Source organism: Neofelis nebulosa, chromosome 11, assembly GCF_028018385.1.
Source record: "Neofelis nebulosa isolate mNeoNeb1 chromosome 11, mNeoNeb1.pri, whole genome shotgun sequence".
Classification (NCBI taxonomy): Eukaryota; Metazoa; Chordata; class Mammalia; order Carnivora; family Felidae; genus Neofelis; species Neofelis nebulosa.
The window spans coordinates 55680860-55701244 of record NC_080792.1 but is presented as its reverse complement, the minus strand read 5'-3'; the positions used below and the strand labels follow the sequence as shown (position 1 = coordinate 55701244).

Genomic DNA, 20385 nt, shown 5'->3' with positions numbered 1-20385 from the left:
ATGGGAATCCATGTGAGTTCCTTCCTTATTTAACATTTAGAAAAATACGCTCTGAGGTTGCAGGTGGTATAAATGGTTTCTTTTTAAATGCTGATATATCTAACACCTTCCTGCTCAAAATATGTTCTATGGACCAGCAGTATCCTGCAGCCTGGACATCATCTGGGACCTTATTAGAGACGCAGAATCTCAGCCTCCACCCTGATCTACTGAATTATGACCTGCATTTTAAGATCTCCATGGGATTTATATGCACATTAATATTTGAGATGTACCGATTTAACATACTTAGTTCGCATTCCTGTAGGGTGTCATCTACTCCAAGTGTGTCATCAATTTCCTAGAATGGGTTTAACTGGGGCTGTGCTCTCTCTTAATTAATTGGCTAATTCATTAGCACATTTAATCCCTGCAACAAACCCTCACAATACCTTAATCCTTATATTGCAGATGAGACAGTTAAATAACTTATCCAAGGTCACGCAGCTAGTATATGGTGGAGACGTTCTACTTGAGTCTGACTCATTTCCAAGTCGTTTTTCTTTTCCAATACCACATTGCTTTCCCTTGAATTTAATCATGAATAATTGTTTATGCACTAAGAGAATAAGGCCCAGAAAAAATAAAGGTTAGCAAGAGATCTTTGAAAGAGGCCTTCCAATCATTCAAAGATTATTTTGAAGAGTGTATCACACTTCTGGTGATAAAGCAAAGAAGGCAGAGTGAAGTACTCTTGGTCCCTCGTTTTTGGAGTAATTTGGGTAAGTGAGAGGACTGCATCTCGTCATGCTCATACTTTGTCCTGCCCATCAGCTGACCTGCATCTTGCTGCTGCTGAGGCAGGTTCCATCTGTTTAAGCCTGTGTTGAGCCAGGTGCACAGAGCAGTACTGATTGTGTTATGTTGAGGCTGCCCATATGCCTCCATGCAAACTGCAGTTCAAGAGCTGTAAAACTGTTTGCATTTTAAATCTGTCAGATGGCTTTGAACAAAACCAGTTCCAATAAGGCTATTTGAATGCTTTATATTTGGCAAAAGCGTGTAGAACTTATGGCCACCAACCAAATTATTAAGAAATATTGTATTTTCAGAATAGCTATATTTTCCAGGGAGAGATGCATGTGAAGAAACCCCATAAAACACTGGAGATGACCCAGGTCACTGTTTGTTCTTGGAAAACTCCATTCAGCTGCAAACAGGGAGAATAAAACCCAAAGCAACTGACATCTGCTTTGAGATTGGGGGATCCTGTGTCACGTTCGCTCTGGGGTTGTAACCCAGCTGGACTTGTTTCAAGCTGGGTAGCCTCTAGTCTGGGCTATCCACACTACACAAACATTTCTTGGGGGCACTAGATAATGATTTCAAAATGAGCAGTGACTTAGAAGCATGAAGTGAGTGTGGGGTGCCTCTCAGTATCTTTAGAACTTGGTGTGTATGGGAGACACAGTTATCAGTTGGATAAACGGGAGGGGAAGCACTAAAGTTTCTTGATCAGTCTCGGAGCTGTTCTCATACTTGAAGGGAACTCTGTTGACTCAACCTTTTGTAGAGTGTGTGAATTTGTCAGTGACAATATGCTTCACAGAGTTCTCTTACCTCTGCATTGGCCAGTCCTGCTCTCTCTAAACTGATGACCTTGAGGGCCTCCAAGTTTAGAAGCTTTCAGAGCCAGATTGGCCGCCTGGGAGCAGTCCTCCAGCACTCCTCACATGCTCCAGTCACCCTGTCCTTCCCTCTAGCCCTCTTTCTGACGTTAGAAGACTGAAATTGAGAGGCGGAGAGAAGTCACGGAATCCCAAGGGCCTATTAACTTTAAGGCCCCACCCCTCTATTCAAAGCCATCCAACCCGGAGAACTTAGAGTCATCCTCAGGAGTGAAGTTCTTTGAGTTATACATATATAAAAGGGCAAGCCCATCCTAAATGTCAGTCCAATATCCACGGGGGCTAGAGACAGCAGGTAATTAGAAGCAATTAGTTGTCCCCCTGCCGGGAAGCCGGGCAATTACCTTTTTCTCTCTTCCTCTTCCGTCCTTCCTTCTCCCGTGGAAGCGATAGAAGTGTTTTGCTCCCTAAGCAGCAGTGTACGCTGAGCTGGCACGGGCATGAGGGATGAACTGAGCAGGATTCGGTCTCCTCCTCCCGCCGCCGCGGTGGCCGCCGGCAGAGCAGTGCATTGTGGAGGCTGAGCGCGCCGCGGTGGCTGGAGCTGCGGCCCCGGGATCGCGCGGCGAGGAGCTGTCCGAGGTGCTGACCGGCCCGGCCCGCGCCCTGCGCGCCTACCTGCCCTGGACCACTCCAAGTCCTGGCTTTTCTCCCACCCCTCCGTCTGCCTTTGTGTCCTCCTCACCTAGGGGCGTAGCGGCTGGAGGAAATCATGGTGTTCGCTCCAGGTATACCTGCACCTTGCTTTTCCACCAGGTGTCCAGGCGGGGAGCGGGGAAGAGAAGGGAGAGGTTAGGGAGAAAAGGCCTTTTCCTTGCCTCTTATCTGCGCGTTTTGAAGTTACCCTCTGTAAGCTAGGGGCGGGAGAGTGCCTCTGTGCGGAGTCTTTGCTTTTCTTCCCGGTCCCGTCCCTTCTGTCCTCTACCCATCCCCAACCTTAGTCCCGCCACTGCTCTTCCCGCTAGGCTCCTCCACATCCCACCGGAGCTCAGGCACCTTGAGAACTGGGACCTTTGCCAGACACACAGGCGCCTACGTGGGCGGGAGGCTGGAGAGATCCGGCCAGGAGTCGTGGGCTTCAGGCTACTTCGGTGGGGATCTTCTTCACAGCCACTTCCCCCTCTGCAAAAGTGGCAGAGTGACCCGGTTCCTCCCGATGTCCTGAGGAAAGAAGTGGGTGAAGCCCACGGAAGTGGGACTATAGGCAGAGGAGCGATACTCCTCAAGGAATGAGACCTGAAACTCTGGCAGCAGGCTGCAGCGCAGAGGCTGCTACTGCGGCGCCGCTGGCGCTTGCAGTGTCTTTTTGGAGCTGCCGGTGAAGGACTTTGGTCCCTTTGCTGCTATCCGTGGCTACAAGTTGGTGAAAAGTCAGATTTGCCTGCGGTCGATCGGCTTACTGGTGTGTGCATGTGTGTGTATGTGAGTAATGTGTGTGTAATTTGAGCAGCGGGGAAAGCATGGTCATTGCTAACTTAAGAAGCTGTCTCTTGGTAGATTAGATACAAGGTCTTTCAAATTACAGCCTCTGTTTTCATTAAAGACTGCTGTGGGGGGGGTGAGTGGAAAGGGGAGAATGGAAGAGTAGAGGGGACTAAAACTCTTAAGTTTGTTATGGTTCTTTCGCTTGAAATGTTCGTTTGCATTTGCTGTAGGCTTTGGACCTCAGATAGCTGGGGAGGAAAGGTATAATGCAATTTTAAAAGGGAAGAATTGAGTCTGGGTTTCAACACATTCAAATAGCAAAACTTGAGAAGGGGAATGTCCCCACCCCCAGCAGGATGGTAGCTGAGTGGCAGGAGTGAGTTTCTGTCAGTTCTGGCCCTCACTGCAGTCATTGAGTCAGAGGACAACAGGAGCCCTTCTGCTGACCATCCCAAAGAATTCAATGGGGGAAAGTTGGTCCTGATAGTGAAGAACATTTATTCAGTCAGCACAGGATCTGGTGAAGTTGAAAAACAATAGTTCTTTGTTGCATTTATAAACTACTTACAACTTTCTAAAGCACTTTTATGCCATTTGATCTTCAAATTACCCTCTGAAGTAAGAAGTATTGTTTCTCTTTTACCACCGCAGGGAAGCTGATTTAAGATAGTCTTAGGAGCCTCAGCTGGAGTTTTCTGATTCCGCTGAACCTCTTTTTTCCTGTTCCTTACAACCTATCTTGACAAAATGCCTGATCAGTTTCAGGGATAGCTGCTTTTTGGTCCAAGGTCAGGTGTAGCCAAAGGGAACTGTCCTTCCACTTCTGAGGTGAGGATGGGCTAGTGTTGTCCAGAGTTAGAATTGATGAGTGATGTTCACTAGGCATTTTCTAAAGGCATGACTGTGGGTGAAAGACTGTAAAGAGCAGTGAGTAATTCCTGGAGTGGACTGAACTGGCTTAAGCATCCCACTACTGGGACAGGGCTTTACTTTTCCATTTTTCTTCTAAGTTTTGTACTATAGGAAAAGTAGAAGTTATTCATAACTGTCAGGGATGGCATAAATTGACCTGAATAGGATATGTACAGAAGCCTGTGGGGAAACATTTTTGGGTCATTTCTTCAATTTTGAGTTTTTCTTAAAAAATCATAAGCAGTTTGGGGCAGTAAGAATAGGGTGCTAAAAATATTATATCAACTTACCTTTTCATTTACTGATCATATGTCTTCCAACTCATATAGTGTTATTATTCTGAAAGAATATCAGAACAACGAATTGTTTTTGAACTCTGTCAGATTTTTATCATTACAGTCTCATTTCCAGGACTATTGCTTTTTCTAAATCTCTATAATCTGGAAATCCAGATGTTTTGTGCTAGTCAAGGGAACTACTCCCCCACCCTTTTCTCCGAGCCAACCTAACTCCCAGGAAAGGAGGCATGTTCTATGATTATTCCGAAATTAATAAAGTAAAATAAAATAAATTAGTAATACAAAATGAACATAACAATAAATTAACACTGAACTGTTCATAAAACTGGGTCAGTTGGTACTGTGCCCTTCTAAACACATTGTAGCTCTTTGGATTTTAGCAAAGGGACAAAGGAAGCCTGAGGTCTACTTCTGTCCTTGCCTCAGCAGATTGACTTGCTTTGAATGATTCTGCTGCCTCTTTGCTTACCTTAAAGGCAGAGGTGAAAAGGGACAGAGATTCAGGAAGCGAGTTTCAGGCCAGAAGTACAACGTAATGAGGGAGAAATAAGTGGGAATTTATATAACTCTAGCTAGGATTCGCTCTTATCACATGGTATAAAATAACCTTGCAGTCTCTTGTTTTAATTAGTCTACAGATTGTAAGGAACAGGGTTTAAGTTGGGCAGAGTCTTTGAGTGGTTTCTCAGTTTACATAGGGAATACAACTCAATTTCCTCCTTCTTATTCCATTCATGGACTTTGTAATTTAGGAGGATTTTGATTTTGTGCATTTTAATATTTTAACCCCGTAATAGAAGGGATCATGACTACGAATTATTTGATTAGATAACTAAAGCCCAGCATGCATTTATTCTTCCTTCTAAAGGAATGATACAAAATTGATAACGGTTAAATGAGGAATAAAGTGTAAATATATTCATTTCTCTGTATGTACCATATATCCCTCAATATGGGTTAAACTAAGCTGGGGTGCGTGGCTGAGGCAAAAAACCAAAATGAAGCCCCCTGCTTTCCTAAATCTTTTATCTATTCCTCTTTCCCTTCCCCAAAACTAAAGGTGGAATCTTTCTTTGTAGAGCAATGTGAGAAGATTTCGAAGCATATTACCTCTGCCAAAGGAAAGAGGGTAACACGACCATTATGGAAAAATATTTTGGCTCTGCTGCAGAATACTAAACTGACCCACATTACTTAGTCCGTGGCTATGAAAAAGCTCCCATTTGGGAGAAAAAAGTTCTGGGCTATCTGGGCTTTCCATATGGTGCTGCTGGTTTTGGGGAGGAAAATCAAGGCATTATTACCAATTCATGGACAAAGTCAAAGCGGAAGAAAGAAGAAAGACCACTAGACATTGGTGTTAGAAGTGAAAAAGAACACAAGAAAATTTCAGAATATTTCCTGACCTATTCCAGGATGAGAAAGGGTATGTTCACAGATTCAAATGGCTTTTCAGTGCTCTGGTTTCATCCAAAGAATTCTAGACTGAATAATCAGATTAGCAACTCCTTCTCCCCTGAGGAAGAGCTAATAAAGAATACACTGTGAGGTAGAAAGTGAGGACAGAAGTTTCCTTATCCCTAGGCTATCCCCCTTCTACAGCCAGTGACTGGTATATACTTCAGGAATTAATGTACCTCTCTTTGGGGATAGCCTAAATATATACTTGACTTGTTTAGATTGCCTTCAAGTGGGATGTATTGTCAAGAAAAAGATCTTTCTTCTCTTTTACATGAATTAGACAAGGTATGATAACAAGGATTTCAAGGTGGAATAAAATGGTATAATTGTAAGCAATTATATAGCCAGAGTCTTGACTTCTAAGATTAGTTTGAAAAACACTTAGCAACAATAGTTCTACAGAGAGCTATCAAAATATTTTAAAAAAATATTTATTGCAAGGTAGTTATAATTTTTATTTATTTATATAAACCTCTTACCTATTCCTGAGAGAGCAATGAATAAATAAATTATATAACAAACTGTCTTAACTCTAAGGTTTACAATATGCCAACTTGGGCAAATAAATTATCTTCTGTTAGCATAAGTATTTTTTTTACTTCTATTAATTTACTATTAAAAAACACATACAGTTAAATTGACTTTTTTGGTGTATAATTCTGTGTGTTATAACACATGCATAAAGTCGTGTAATGACCAAAAAACAGTTCCATTGTAGCAAAAAATCTTCTGCTACTCCTTTGTATTCAGACACTTCTCCCCACCCATCAGGTGACTATTGATCTGTTTTCCATTCCTATAGATTTGCCTTTTCCAAAATGTCACATAAATGGAATCATACAATATGTAACCTTTTGACTGGCTTCTTTCAGTCAGTAAATGCCATTGAGGTTCATCCATACTGTTGTATGTATCAAGAATTCATTCCTTTTTATTGTTGAGTAGCCTTCCATTGTATGGATGTACCAACAGTTGTTTATCACTTTCCCCACTGAAAGATATTTAGATTATGAGTTAAGCTGTGATAACCATCTTGTACATATTGTATGAATATAGGCTGATCTTAGAGTAAGTATACGCTTCACTGTTCTCCAGAAATATTGTATCATTTTGCATTACCACTAGCAACTTATGAGAATTCTAGTTGGTCAGCATCCTTGTCCTTCTGATAGGTATAGAATGGTATTCATTGTCATTTTAATTTGCATTTCCCTAATGACTAATGGCTTTGATAATTTTTTTTTCAAGAACTTATTTGCCACATGTATACCTTATTTGGTAAAGTGTCTGTTCAAATCTTTTGCCCATTTTTTTTTTTTTTTTTGTTTTGGTTGGGGTGATGTTTGTTTCCATATTGTTGAGTTTTGAGAGTTCTTTTGAGGTTTTAAACCCATTGTTGGATACGTGATATGCAAATATCTTCTGCCAGAATGTGACTTGACTTTTCATTCTCTTAATACTATGTTTTTTCAGAGCAAAAGTTTTTAATTTTAATGCAGTGTAATTTAGCCATTTTTTCTTCTATAGATCTTGTTTTTGATATCATAGCTAAGAACTTTTTGCATAACCCAAGATCAGGAAGATATTCTCCCATGTTCTCTTCTAGAACTTTTGTAAATTTACATTTAGATCTAATCATGAGAGTAGATGCCTACCCTCATGATTTCATCTAATCTAACTGTCTCCTAAAGGCCCCATCTCCTCATATCATCACGTTGGAGGTAAGGGCTCCAACAAATAAATTTTGGAAAGACACAAACATTCAGTTTGTAACAACTTGACTTGGGATATGTTGTAAATTATTGGTTAAGGTTTATTTTTTTATATGAATGTTCAATTATTCTAATACCATTTGTTGAAAATTGTTTTGGCTGTTATAGTTCCTTTGACTTTCCATATAAATTTTAGAGTCAGCTTGCCTATATTTACATAAAACTGAAATTCCATGAAATCTACTGATCAGTTTGTGGGAATTAATATCTTAACTATGTTGAGTCTCCAGTCCATGAACATGATATATCTCATTTATTTAGCTCTTCTTTCATTTCTTTCATCAGTATTTTGTAGTTTTCAGCCTACAGATCTTATATATATTTTGATAGATTATACCTAAATATTTCTTTTGGGAGGAGCTACTCTAAATGGTACTTAAAAATAATTCAATTTCTGGAAGTTCATTACAGAAATATAGTTGATTTTTGTATGTTGGCCTCATTTCCTGTGATCTTGCTTACCTCTCTTATTAGTTGTAGGAGCTATCTTGTGGATTTCTTAGGAGTTTTTATGAGGCAATCACGTTGTCTGTAAATAAGGATCATTTCATTTCTTTTCCAGTTTTATTCCTTTTTTGCATTGGCTAGGGCTACTAGCACTGTATTAGAGCTACTAGCACTGTATTAAGTAGAATTAGTGAGAGTTGATATTCTTGATTTGTTTTTAATCTTTAGGGGAAAGCATGCAATCTTTCATCAGTAGGTACAGTGTTAGTCATAGGATTTTTCACAGATGCTCTTTATTTGGTTGAGGAAGCTCCTTTCTATTCCAAGGTTGCTGTGAATTTTTATCCTTGATAGACATTGAATATCATCAAATGGTTTTTTTGCATCTAATGATATGATAATGTGGGTTTTCTTTTTTAGACTGCTAATATGATGGGTTACATTGATTGACTTTCAAATGTTGAACCAGCCTTACGTTCCTAACACTCATTTGGTTATGATGCATTATTCTTTTCATACGCTGAAGGATTAAATTTGTTAGTATTTTGTTGAAGAATTTTTGGTCCATGTTCATAATATATATAGGTTTATAGTTTGCTTTCCACACACCATCTTTGTCTGGTTTTGATATCAGTGTAATGCTTCCTCATAAATAAGATGAGAAGTATTTCTGTCTCTTTGGTTTTCTGAAAGAGATGGTGTAGACTGGCGTAAACATTTCTTCCTTAAATGTTTGGTAGAATTCATCAGTGAAACCATGAAGGCCTAGAAGTTTCTCTGTGGAAAGCTCTTTAAACATGAATTCCATTTCTTTAATAGATAGATACAGGACTATTCTGTTAATCTTGGATAACTTTTGGTAGTTTTTTTTTTTTAAATTGTTTTATTTTATCTAACTTACTAGTTTTAATTTTTTTTTTTTTTTTTTTTTTTTTTTTTTTTTTTTTTTACCATTTATTTATTTCTGAGACAGAGAGAGACAGAGCATGAACGGGGGAGGGTCAGAGAGAGAGGGAGACGCAGAATCTGAAACAGGCTCCAGGCTCCGAGCAGTCAGCACAGAGCCCGACGCGGGGCTCGAACCCACGGACAGTGAGATCGTGACCTGAGCAGAAGTCGGACGCTTAACCGACAGAGCCACCCAGGCGCCCCCTAACTTACTAGTTTTATATGAGTAAATTTGTTTGTAATACTCTTATTATCTGTTCTATATGTGTGGGATTTATAGTGCTATTTCCCTTTCATTCCTGATACTGGTAACTTGTGGGGTTTTGTTTGTTTATTTTTGTCAGTTTGGCTACAGGTTTGTTAATTTTTTTTTTTTAATCTTTTCAAAGATGTCTTTTTAGTTTCATTGATATCCCTTATTATTTTTCCTGTTTTCAATGTCATTGATTTCTGCTCTTTATTGTTTTCTTCTTTCTCTTAGCTTTAACTTTATTTTGCCCTTCTTTTCTAGACTTAAAATTAGATTGTTTATCTTAGATCTTTCTTTTTTCTAATATAGCTATTTAATGCTATAAATTTCCATGTAAGCACTTCTTTAGCATATCTTAATGTTGTGTTTTTATTTTCATTCAGTACAAAATACTTTGTAATTTCCCTTGATACCTCTTATTTTTCCCATGGATTATTTAGAAATGTATTGTTCAGTTTCCAACCACTTGGGGATTCCCTACATATCTTCCTATTACTGATTTCTGCTTTAATTCCATGATGGAGAATAAGCTTTCTATGATTTTGAGTGTGTTCAGTTTGGTAAGGTATGTTTAGGAGACAATATTGTCTATCTTAAATGTTTCATGTACACTAAAAAAAATGTGTATTCTTCTCTTTTTGGGTGGAATGGTCTATAAATGTCATCTTGATATAGTTGGTTGCTAGTATTGTTCATTTCTTCTATATCCTAGCTCATACTCAGCCTTCTTGGTCTACTGATTGTTAGTTAAGGAGTGTTGAAGCCTCCAGCAAAAATTGTGGATTTTTTTTCATTTTTCCTTTTGTTTTAACACTTTTTTGCTTTATGTTTCTTGAAGCTCTCTTATTAAAGAGACAATAATCTAATAGGTTATTATGTCTTTCTGAATTGACTCTTTTATCATTAAGTAATATCCTTCTGTATCTCTGGTAATTTATTTTTTTTTTTTTTTTTTTTTTTTCTCTGCAGTCTATTTTGACTGATAATAACACAGCTACTCCAGCTTTCTTTTTGATTAATATTTGTATGGTACCGTCAGTCCTCATTATTCACCGATTCCATATTTGCAAATTTGCCTACTCAGTAAAATCTATTTGCAAAATAGATCCATCAAAAATCAGCACCTGAAATACTTTTTCTGGCATTCAAGGACACGCACAGGATGGCAGAACAATTGAGTTGCCTGACGTGCATGTCCCCAGCTGAGGCCGAACAAGGCAACACTTTGTCTTCTTGCTTCAGTTCTCACACTGTAAACAAGTATGCTTTTTGTGGTCGGTTTGGATTTTCACACATTTGTGCTTGCTTTTCGTTGGTGGTCTAGCTGTTTACCAAAGCTCTCAATGTAGTGCTAAGGTGTTGTCTGGTGTTTCGAAGCAGGAGAAGGTGGTGACATGCCTCACGGAGGAGACTGTTAGGTAAGTTCCTAACCTGAGTTAGGTTGTTCTATCGGCTGTGCTATTGGCTGTGCTATTGGTGCGAGGTCAGTTTTAATGAATCAACAACGTATAGTAAATAAAGTGTCTTCAAACCGAAACACACATAAAACAAGGTTGTGTATTGATCAGTTGACAAAAATGTTATGACCAGAGGCTTATTAGAACCCAGCCCTGTATTTCCTTTTGGAGCGATGGTTCCATGTTTGCAGCTACTTTATAGAACACATCTTTTGTGAATAATGAGAATAGACTGTGTGTTATTTCCCATTCTTTAACCTTTAAACCACCTTGATCATTGTATTCAATGTGGGTTTCTTGTAGGCGGCATATTGTTGGGTCTTGCTTTTTAATTAAATATGTAGTTTTTTTTTTTTTTAATTTTTTTTTTTTTCAACGTTTTTTATTTATTTTTGGGACAGAGAGAGACAGAGCATGAACGGGGGAGGGGCAGAGAGAGAGGGAGACACAGAATCGGAAACAGGCTCCAGGCTCTGAGCCATCAGCCCAGAGCCCGACGCGGGGCTTGAACTCACGGACCGCGAGATCGTGACCTGGCTGAAGTCGGACGCTTAACCGACTGCGCCACCCAGGCGCCCCTAAATATGTAGTTTTAAAGGTGGTGGAAGTTAACCAGACTGCCTGCTTATCTTTCTCCTATAATTATTGCATTTTCTAATTCCCCATTATTGTTTAAAATTTAAAAATACTTCACCACTGGAAAACGTTTGTTGTCAGAGTTTTAGAAATTTTGGTAAGCATAGATAATCAAAAGGAAAACAAAAATCACATTTTATCCATCAGTAACCACTGTTAGTATTTTATATATAACTTCACAGACCTCATCTCTATGAATATAGCTTCCACTTTTTAAAACATAAATGTTATCCTGACTATGCATATTACTTTTTGATATATTGTTTACACAATGTACTGTTATCATCTTTTCATGCCATTCCATTGTCTGCTACATATCATATAAAAAGAAGACATAGGGCAAATGGTGTCATTACCCCCATTTTTACAGATGACGAAAGTAAGGCCAATATTAGGTTTCAGAACCAAGGTTTGATATTATTGGATCCACTTATCTTCTATATACCACCTAGTTTTAAAATAAATAGCAGGCAACAAATAATTTGCACACTAAGATTAGAGACAAAGAAAAAGAGACAGGGTGCCTGGGTGGCTCAGTTGGTTAATTGTCTGACTTCGGCTCAGGTCATGTTCTCACTGGTCCTGAGTTTGAGCCCCACACTGGGCTCTCTGCTGTCATCTCAGAGCCTGCTTAGGATCCTCTGTCCCCCCACCCCCCCTCTGCCCCTCACCTGCTCATGTGTGCACACATGTTGCTCTCTCAAAAATAAATAAAAACATTAAAAAAAAAAAAAGAACAAGAGATAAAACTAGTCTCCTTTGGAGAAAATCTTCTGTATTTTGAGAATGCCTTCTTCTAAATTAGAACTGAACAAAGTGTTCTCTCAACCACACAGAAATGAGCTCTGTCCTTGCACCCTCCCTGGATTCTCCATCTTCTCCAGGCTACTGCTCTTAGTGAGAGTGAAAGAATGGACAGACAGACAGGATTGTCAAAAGTTGACTTGGAAAAAAAAAAAAAAAAAAAGAGCCAAGAAATTTACACAGCGCTTGATAGTTTTCAGAGCGTTCATATTAACTGGATGTCATATGTGAGATAGTCTTTGAATTGAAACTAAGTGGCATTGAAATAAGTATAGTCGTTCCTCTAAACAACCGATGACAATATTTAAGTTATTCCAGGGCCATTCAAATATGAGGCAAAGTTGGTTTCTGCAGAAGCGTGGACTTGAGGACAGATAGGCCTGGGTGCAAGGAGCTCACCTCTGCCATGTCCCATGTCCACACTTCGTGCCATTGGGTAAGCCCAAAATCTTGCTGATTTTCTGCGTTGTGAACCAAAGCTCATAGGGTCTATTTTCCAGAGTGTTAATGAAGATCAAGGTGAAGTGTCTGGCCTACAGTAGGCTAAACGGTAGCTATCGCTAATGTTATTGTTTTAAAGGGAATGAATAATAGTATGTTTTTAGGTTCATATGCATGTATGTGATGTCAATGTTGGGCCATCTGTCTTGGAGAGGGCTATCCAGGTGATTTTCTTTCTGTGGAAGAAGACTGATTTACTGGTTCCATCCGTTACCTGGGTCGAGGTTGTGAAACTTTAAAGCCAAATGCTATGACAAGCCGAATTGATGATAAAGCAGATGTCTAAGTGCATCCTGGGATGAATAAGTTATGAATCATGAAAAGTTGCTGTTTAAAGGCTAGCAGCTGCATGCTTGAAAGCAGATGGCCATCTTGCTGATCTGAATAATTCTGATATTGTCTAAATTTAAAAGCTGAATGATGATTTTCTGGTGAGAGTGTAAAGCATTATGTTTTTAATATTATTTAATTGGGGTAGATTTGTATTTTGGATTGGAAGTATTGTTTCATGTTCCGTTTGCCTTTTTTCTTTTCTTTTTTTTTTTTTTTTTTTTTTTTGAGACCTAAGCTCCCATTCTGTCATCTTGTGTCATAGACACACATACATTCTTAGATACTATTCTTTGAGTATTATCTTCGGTCCTTCATGAATTTTCTTAGGAAGAAAGCTTTTTACTTTTCTTTTTCTGAAATTATTATTATGTAAAATTTTTTTTAATGTTTATTTTGAGAGTGAGAGAGAGAGAGAGAGAGAGAGAGAATGAGAATGAACCGGGGAGGGGCAGAGAGAGACAGGGATAGAGGATTGAGCCCAATGTGGGGCTCAAACTCATGAACTGCGAGATCATGACCTGAGCCAAAGTCAGAAGCTTAACTGACCGGGCCACCCAGGTGCCCTGAAAGCTTTTTCCTTTTTCTTATAAAGATATTTTTTGTGTGTGAAACAACCACATAGTCATGGGAGATAGGGAGAGGTACTGGAGTTTTCCTTCAAAAGTTTTTCTGACTTGCAATGTGACTTGGAGTTAGTTAACCTGCTTCCTGTGTCTCTTTCCTAATCATTGTCTAAAAGTCACCCTTAACGTCTTGGAGATTTAATATCTTAGTTCTCAGGACACACACTTACTGGGCAGAGGAGATAAATGTAAGAAAAGGCAGGGGAGCTACATTTGTAGAACGCCTATTGTGTGCGATGTGCGTCACATGAATTTTTCTCTTTCTTTCTTTCTTTTTTTTTTTAATGTTTATTTTGAGAAAGAGAGAGAGCAAAGGAGGGGCTGAGAGAGAGGGAGAGAGAGAATCCCAAGACAGTGCAGAGCGCGATGTGGGGCTCGATCTCACAAGCCATGAGATCATGAACTGAGCTGAAATCAAGAGTCGAGGCTTAACTGACTGAGCCCCCCAGGTGCCTCACCTGCATTTTTCTTAAAGCAAAGAACAATTTTATAAAGTAAATGCCAAGTTCTTTTTCTTTAACTTGTGGCTAAAATGACGTTTCATGTTACAAACAGTGACCGACGATCTATTTGCTGAAACTGGGGGGCAAAAATGCAGTGCTTTTCCCCCAATCCTTTAAAATGTTTTTCTTTAAAATGAGAAAAAAATTGGGGCGCCTGCGTGGCTCAGTTGGTTAAGCGTCTGACTTCGGCTCAGGTCATGATCTCTCAGCTTGTGCGTTCCAGTCCTGTGTTGGGCTCTGTGCTGACCGCTCAGAGCCTGGAGCCTGCTTTGTATTCTGTGTCTCCCCTTTTCTCTGCCTCTCTCCTGCTTGCACTCTGTCTCTCTCTGTCTCTCAAAAATGAATAAACGTTAAAAAAAATTTTTAAAAACATTTTAAAAAACGAGAAAAATAGTGCTTGAGAAATACACTCAAATTATGAGAGTAACATCTCTGTTCTGGACACCTCACATAAGCCCCGTATGATGGGTCTGTTTCATATTTAGACAGGGAATCTCCGTGTCATCCACATCTTGTGTTTCTGACAGAAGTTGTTGATTTTGAATTTATTTCTAACATTCTTGTGCACTTATTTCTGCTTCTCCATTTTAATTTTACATCTTTGTGGGAATGAAAAGTGGAAGTATATGTTTCTTGCAGTACCATCAATGAGATTTCGATCACCCCTAACCAGGGAATTTAGAATGAAATTCCCTATGGCCTTAATTGCAATCTGACTCATGCTTCAGAATAGATTATTTCACTACATCATCAGGCCATGCTGTACCAGTCAATAAATAATGGTTGTTTTGCTCTAAAAATAACTTATGTTATTAAGGAAGACAACCTTTATAGCTTCATTTATCTTGCCATTTTTTCTTGGGTCTAGAGGGCAATGCTAGTGGGGCGGAGCTGACGTCCATTAGGCCAGAATTCAGTAAAAAGAATGAGTATGACCCATTCTCCACGCAGCACTTTTGGCCAGAGCAGATCTCTCAGTAAAGGTCATGTCCAGCCTAGCCTTTGTGGGAGTAGATCTGGGGATACCAGGAAAGGTCATAAATAAGCGAGTGGGGAGGGGGGTATAAATGCGTCAGATACTTTCACTCATTTATTCAACAAACATTCACCGACTGTCTTGTCTGAGCCACGCACCCTGCTGTGTGGTGGGCACTGGGACTTTAATATAAAAGAAGTACACTAAGGGTTAGGGTTCCTTAACTGAAGGGTAGAGAGTAGAAGGGGATGAAGAAGAGGAATGGGTCAATTCTGTGGAAGGAAGTGACTGTCTTGGCTTGAGTCTGATTCCTCCCGGAGGCCAGCCGTGGGAATGGTTAAAGCCTTACTCCAGTGGAGAAACCTTCCTCTATGGACCATTCTTTCTTTAGTGCCACTAGGTCGCGTATAAGAACCCTGTTTGTAAGTGCTAAATGTGCGACGGGGAGGCATGACTACCAAGGTAGAAAGAGAGAGTCTCTTCTGTCTTTTCCTTTTAGGTCCAGATATACATTTTGTAAAGAAATGGTCTGTATTACTTTGAAATGATAAAAGGGGTGCCCTCAAGGCAGGAGCATATTAAACACTTGAAAGGAGACTCTCTACAAGGAGCAGATGTATTTCATCTGGGCCTGACTCTGGTCCCCAAAGTTTATCTTTGCTTGGGGTCATCAACCTTCAGTGACCACTGCCACCACCAGGACAAGACGAGGGTGTGCTGTGCTCCCTTTAAAGCGTTGCCTCAAGGGGCGCCTGGGTGGCTCAGTCGGTTAAGCGTCCGACTTCAGCTCAGGTCACGATCTCGCGGTCCGTGAGTTCGAGCCCCGCGTCGGGCTCTGGGCTGATGGCTCAGAGCCTGGAGCCTGCTTCGGATTCTGTGTCTCCCTCTCTCTCTGCCCCTCCCCCGTTCATGCTCTGTCTCTCTCTGTCTCAAAAATAAATAAACGTTAAAAAAAAAATTAAACAAAAAACAATAAAGCGTTGCCTCAAGCATGGATAGACATGTCTTTTCCTGTTTTCTAAGCATAGCCAAGGCAGGCTTTTACTCAGGGAAAACCCAAAGGAAGTTAACATATAAACATATTAAAGGGGTCAGGATTTTGATCTGGTCATAGATTATTTACTTCTTGGTCCCTGTTCCTGCCCATTCCATCACTATCTGTGCTGTAGCTCAGGGGTTCTCAATGCTGGCTACACATGAACATTACCTGGGGAGCTTTTAAAATATATCGATTATCCAGGCCCAACCCAGTCTGGTAAAGTAAAAATCTCCAATGGTGTGCCCTAGGCCTAAGTGTTTGTTAAAAGCTCTCTAGGTGGTTGATAGTGCATTTGGGCTGAGAGGCACTGGTCTAACTTCAAAGGGCAAACACAACAGGCAGGCAGCTTGCCTGGTTCCTTACTCTCCTGTTTCTCATGTGTCTTCTCTTGTCAGAACAGGGCACATGCAAATGCTTTGTACACGTCGGATGAATGAATGAATGGATGAATGGATGAACAAATGGTCATCCCACTTTTCACCTCATAGTCATCTCATTGAAGTAAAAACCAAGAGAAGATTCTAACTCTCCTGCCCACCTGGGGCCTCTCCACCCAGGCCCTGACCTGGTTCAAGGAAGATACCTCTTCTGGTTATTGACAAGACCGTCACTGCTTAAAAACCGGTGGTGGTTTTGTCTCACTTATTCCTGGTGAGATCTCAACCACTCAATGCTCACATCAGCCATACAACCAGGATTCCACACATTGATTAGCAGGAGGGTCTGTATATCCACAGGCAGATGAGTCCTACTGTGATTAGGCTAGGGGTCAAAGTTGAGTTAGCATCATCTTCCAGTATAGGGCAGAAGGCAGGAGTATATGGCCCCAGAGGGACATCTACCAGGGATGTGCACTGAGGGCCTTGGGGGTGATATCCCTCTTGCCTTGGCAGTGTACCTGCAGGCAGTTCTCTGAGGCAGGTTCAAAGTCACATTTGAGGACGGAATAGGGAAGAGCCCGTGATATATGTGCCGGGGATTGCTCCCAGCAGTATAGACTCTGTATCCTCTCCAATGACGTTATAGATAGCTTTTAATGTTCCTCCAATAATCTGGGTAGAATGGAAAAATGGGGTAGTTTTCTTGGTTGCACATTTCAGAAGGTCATATTGCTGCAAATTTCAAACACTGAAGAAAAGAATCAAGGTAAGTATATAACGAAATCAATTTCCCTTTAGGCTTAAGACCTAGTTTTGTTATATAATTTAACTTAGAAGCAATTTATATGTGGTAAAATAAGAATAGTATATTTATTATTTATAGATATTACATATAATGCATGAGCCTAGAAATACATTTTTAATGCTATTTAATAAGCTAAGTGTCCTACTTTGTTTTGGGAATCCTGGGATTGAATTGCCTAAATGTTTTATTAGACTGCCATAAAAGGCAATTATATATATTTAATCCTTAAAATTATTAGTCTTCAAATCTTTTAGGAAAATATAATTCATTTTTTTAAAGTTTATCTATTTTGAGAGAGAAAGAGAGAGAGAGAATGCACATGAGTCGGGGAGGGGCAGAGAGAGAGAGGGAGAGAGAGAATCCCAAGCAGGCTCCATGCTGTCAGCCCAGAGCCCGACACTGGGCTTGATTCCATGAACCTTGAGATCATGACATGAGCTGAAATCAAGAGTCAGACGCTTAACTGACTGAGCCACCCAGGTGCCCCTAGGAAAATACAGTTCAAAGTTAACATAGAAAATGTACAGGTCACATGGTGTTGGGAAACATCACTTGGCTTAGACTCAGAAACTTGGCTTTAATACCAGAATTTTCTACATACCTGCAATGTGATTCAGAGAAAGTTACTTAGTCTTTCTGAACCTGAGTTTACCTAATTATACAATAGTAACAATAAGAATCTTTTTTATCATGTAGGGTTGCAACAGTAATTTACAGAGAAAATACTTAAAATATGCTTAGATGATAAATCACATAAACATTTGAGTTATGATTTGTATTAAAAATGTTTAACCTTAATGAGAGGCTCACCTTGTGTGAATCTGTAAGGAAAAAAGTCTCATGGTATCTGTAAACATTTTCCATCTTTTGATGAGCTCTCTGCTGCCCCTCAACGAACTGAGGTCCTGATTGCATTTGGTGCTGGCCTCTGGGAGTTGCTGTGTTTTGCAGACTTGTTGAGACCAACATACCCTGAGGCCACAACTGGTCTCTGAGCGGAGCTAGATGTGTCCCTTAGAAGTAAGTGAAGAGTTTCCAAGGCGGGTGTGGTGCCGAGGAGAGTTTTAAGGAGATCAGTTTCTATGTCATTATTTTAAATATATGCCTTCCAAATTGATTTGCTTGAGAAACCACCATCTAGCTACTAATTTCACAATTGCCCTCTTCTCCTTATACAAAAGAAAACGCTATGTTTCACCCTCCCATGATCTTACAATGTCCTGAAATGAAAAAAACCCTGGAGTCACCAAACAGGAAAAGATTTTAAGTTTTAGCCTCTTAGCCAGCACTTGGCTCCTACAGTCTACAGAATTCATTTTATTTTGTTTTTAAATGTTTATTTTTGAGAGAGGGAGAGAGAAAGGGAGAGGGCATGTGTGCGCAAGTAAGCGTTGGGGAGGAGCGGGGGGGGGGGGGTGGACAGAAGATATCTGAAGTGGGCTCTACGCTGAGAAGAGTGAATCCAGTCTGGGGCTCAAAACCCCAAACCCTGAGCCACAGTCGGATGCCCAACCGACCAAGCCACCCTGGAGCCCCGGCGTACAGAATTTAAAACATGAGGTTTCATAGCACTGCCAGTCTTTACTAAACACATGCTGTCTAGGGCCGTGGTTCTTAGCCAGGGGTGATTGTGTTCCCCTCCCCCATTTCCAGGGGGACATTTGGCAAGCTCTGGAGGCATTTTTACTTGTTGAGACTGAAGGGTACTCCCCGCAATGCGAGCTACGTGATTTGCAGGGCGCCCGTGCAAAATGAAAATGTGGGGCCCCTTGTTTAAAAAGCAACACTAAAGGTCATTAAAGGCACCAAAATTAGAAAGCTTTTTCTTTCTTCTTTGGTCTCCTTCCCCCTCTCCTTCCCCCTGTCCTTCCCTCAACATCTTTTTGATTTGCTGCTACATAATGTTTTCCTCAGTCAAGGAAAATTAAAATTTTTTTTTTTTAAATTTTTTTTTCAACGTTTTTTATTTATTTTGGACAGAGAGAGACAGAGCATGAACGGGGGAGGGGCAGAGAGAGAGGGAGACACAGAATCGGAAACAGGCTCCAGGCTCCGAGCCATCAGCCCAGAGCCTGACGCGGGGCTCGAACTCACGGACCGCGAGATCGTGACCTGGCTGAAGTCGGACGCTTAACCGACTGCGCCACCCAGGCGCCCCGGAAAATTAAAATTTTAAATGATGAGCATGAATTTTACCATTCATCTTAATACTGTGCAATACTATTTTTCAATTAAATATATGCCAAATCAGTGAAAGTGCACAATTAGAATTTCATAGCCTGTACATGCATATCTGTTTCTGCACAAAACTGACGAACCATTTTTATTTCTTAAAATGCACATGATCTGCCAACAGGCTCTACTTTGGCTCACCCATGAATCAGGAAGGACTGAGAGTCAAGCAACTGGGATCGCCCATCTTTTCTTTGTCTTCTTTCTATGTCATTATTTCCAGTGTAAGTGATCAGCTAATATAGGGAGGAAGTAAGAATATGATAGGGCCCCTTGGTTGTTCATGTTTCTTAGAATGCCGTTGCCTTCTTTCTGTGTCCTAAGTAAGTTGTGGTTCTAAGTGTGGCTGCCTCCCAAGCCCTCCCTCAGTTGTAGACTTAACGCTTATACTTACTGTGAGGCTTTGAGGCTCTCTGAACTCACGAACCTCTGGAATTCCGTGCTCACTCACTGCTAGAGTGATACGGATGTGCACGTGGAGTGGCAAAGGATGACACGCTGTGTGCATCTCTGCACAGGCATATGCTCCACTGTCCCATGGAACTTCACTCACAAAACACAGATGCAAAGATAAGGTTGTGAAGAATTTCAAGATGGCGGGCGCCTGGGTGGCTCAGTCTGTTTGTCTCACTTCAGCTCAGGTCACGATCTCTCGGTTGGTGAGTTTGAGCCCCAGGTTGGGCCCTCTGCTGTCAGTGCACAGCCCGCTTCAGATCTTCTGTCTGCCTCTCTGTGTCTGCCCCTCCCCCATGCATGCGCATGCCCCCCCTCTCTTTCTCTCTCTCTCTCAAAAAATAAATAGACGTTAAAAAAAAAAAAAAAAAAGAATTTCAAGATGGCGACGGCAGATTAGCCACACTCTTGGGAATGTGGGGCTCTGTGTGACTGTACCAGTCATGTGCCTGTGCAGTGAGG

The 20385-nt window shown here is 40.6% G+C and overlaps 1 protein-coding gene across 1 annotated transcript in view; it reads left to right on the top strand.

Moving 5' to 3' along the window:
* The first annotated feature begins 1931 nt into the window (after positions 1–1931).
* AKAIN1 (A-kinase anchor inhibitor 1) overlaps positions 1932–20385 on the top strand; it is a 56152-nt gene continuing 37698 nt past the window's right edge. The window contains exon 1 of the mRNA XM_058692614.1: positions 1932–2395. Within this exon, the coding sequence (XP_058548597.1) occupies positions 2380–2395 (16 nt within the window). The 5' untranslated portion in view covers positions 1932–2379. The remainder of the gene's footprint in view (positions 2396–20385) is intronic.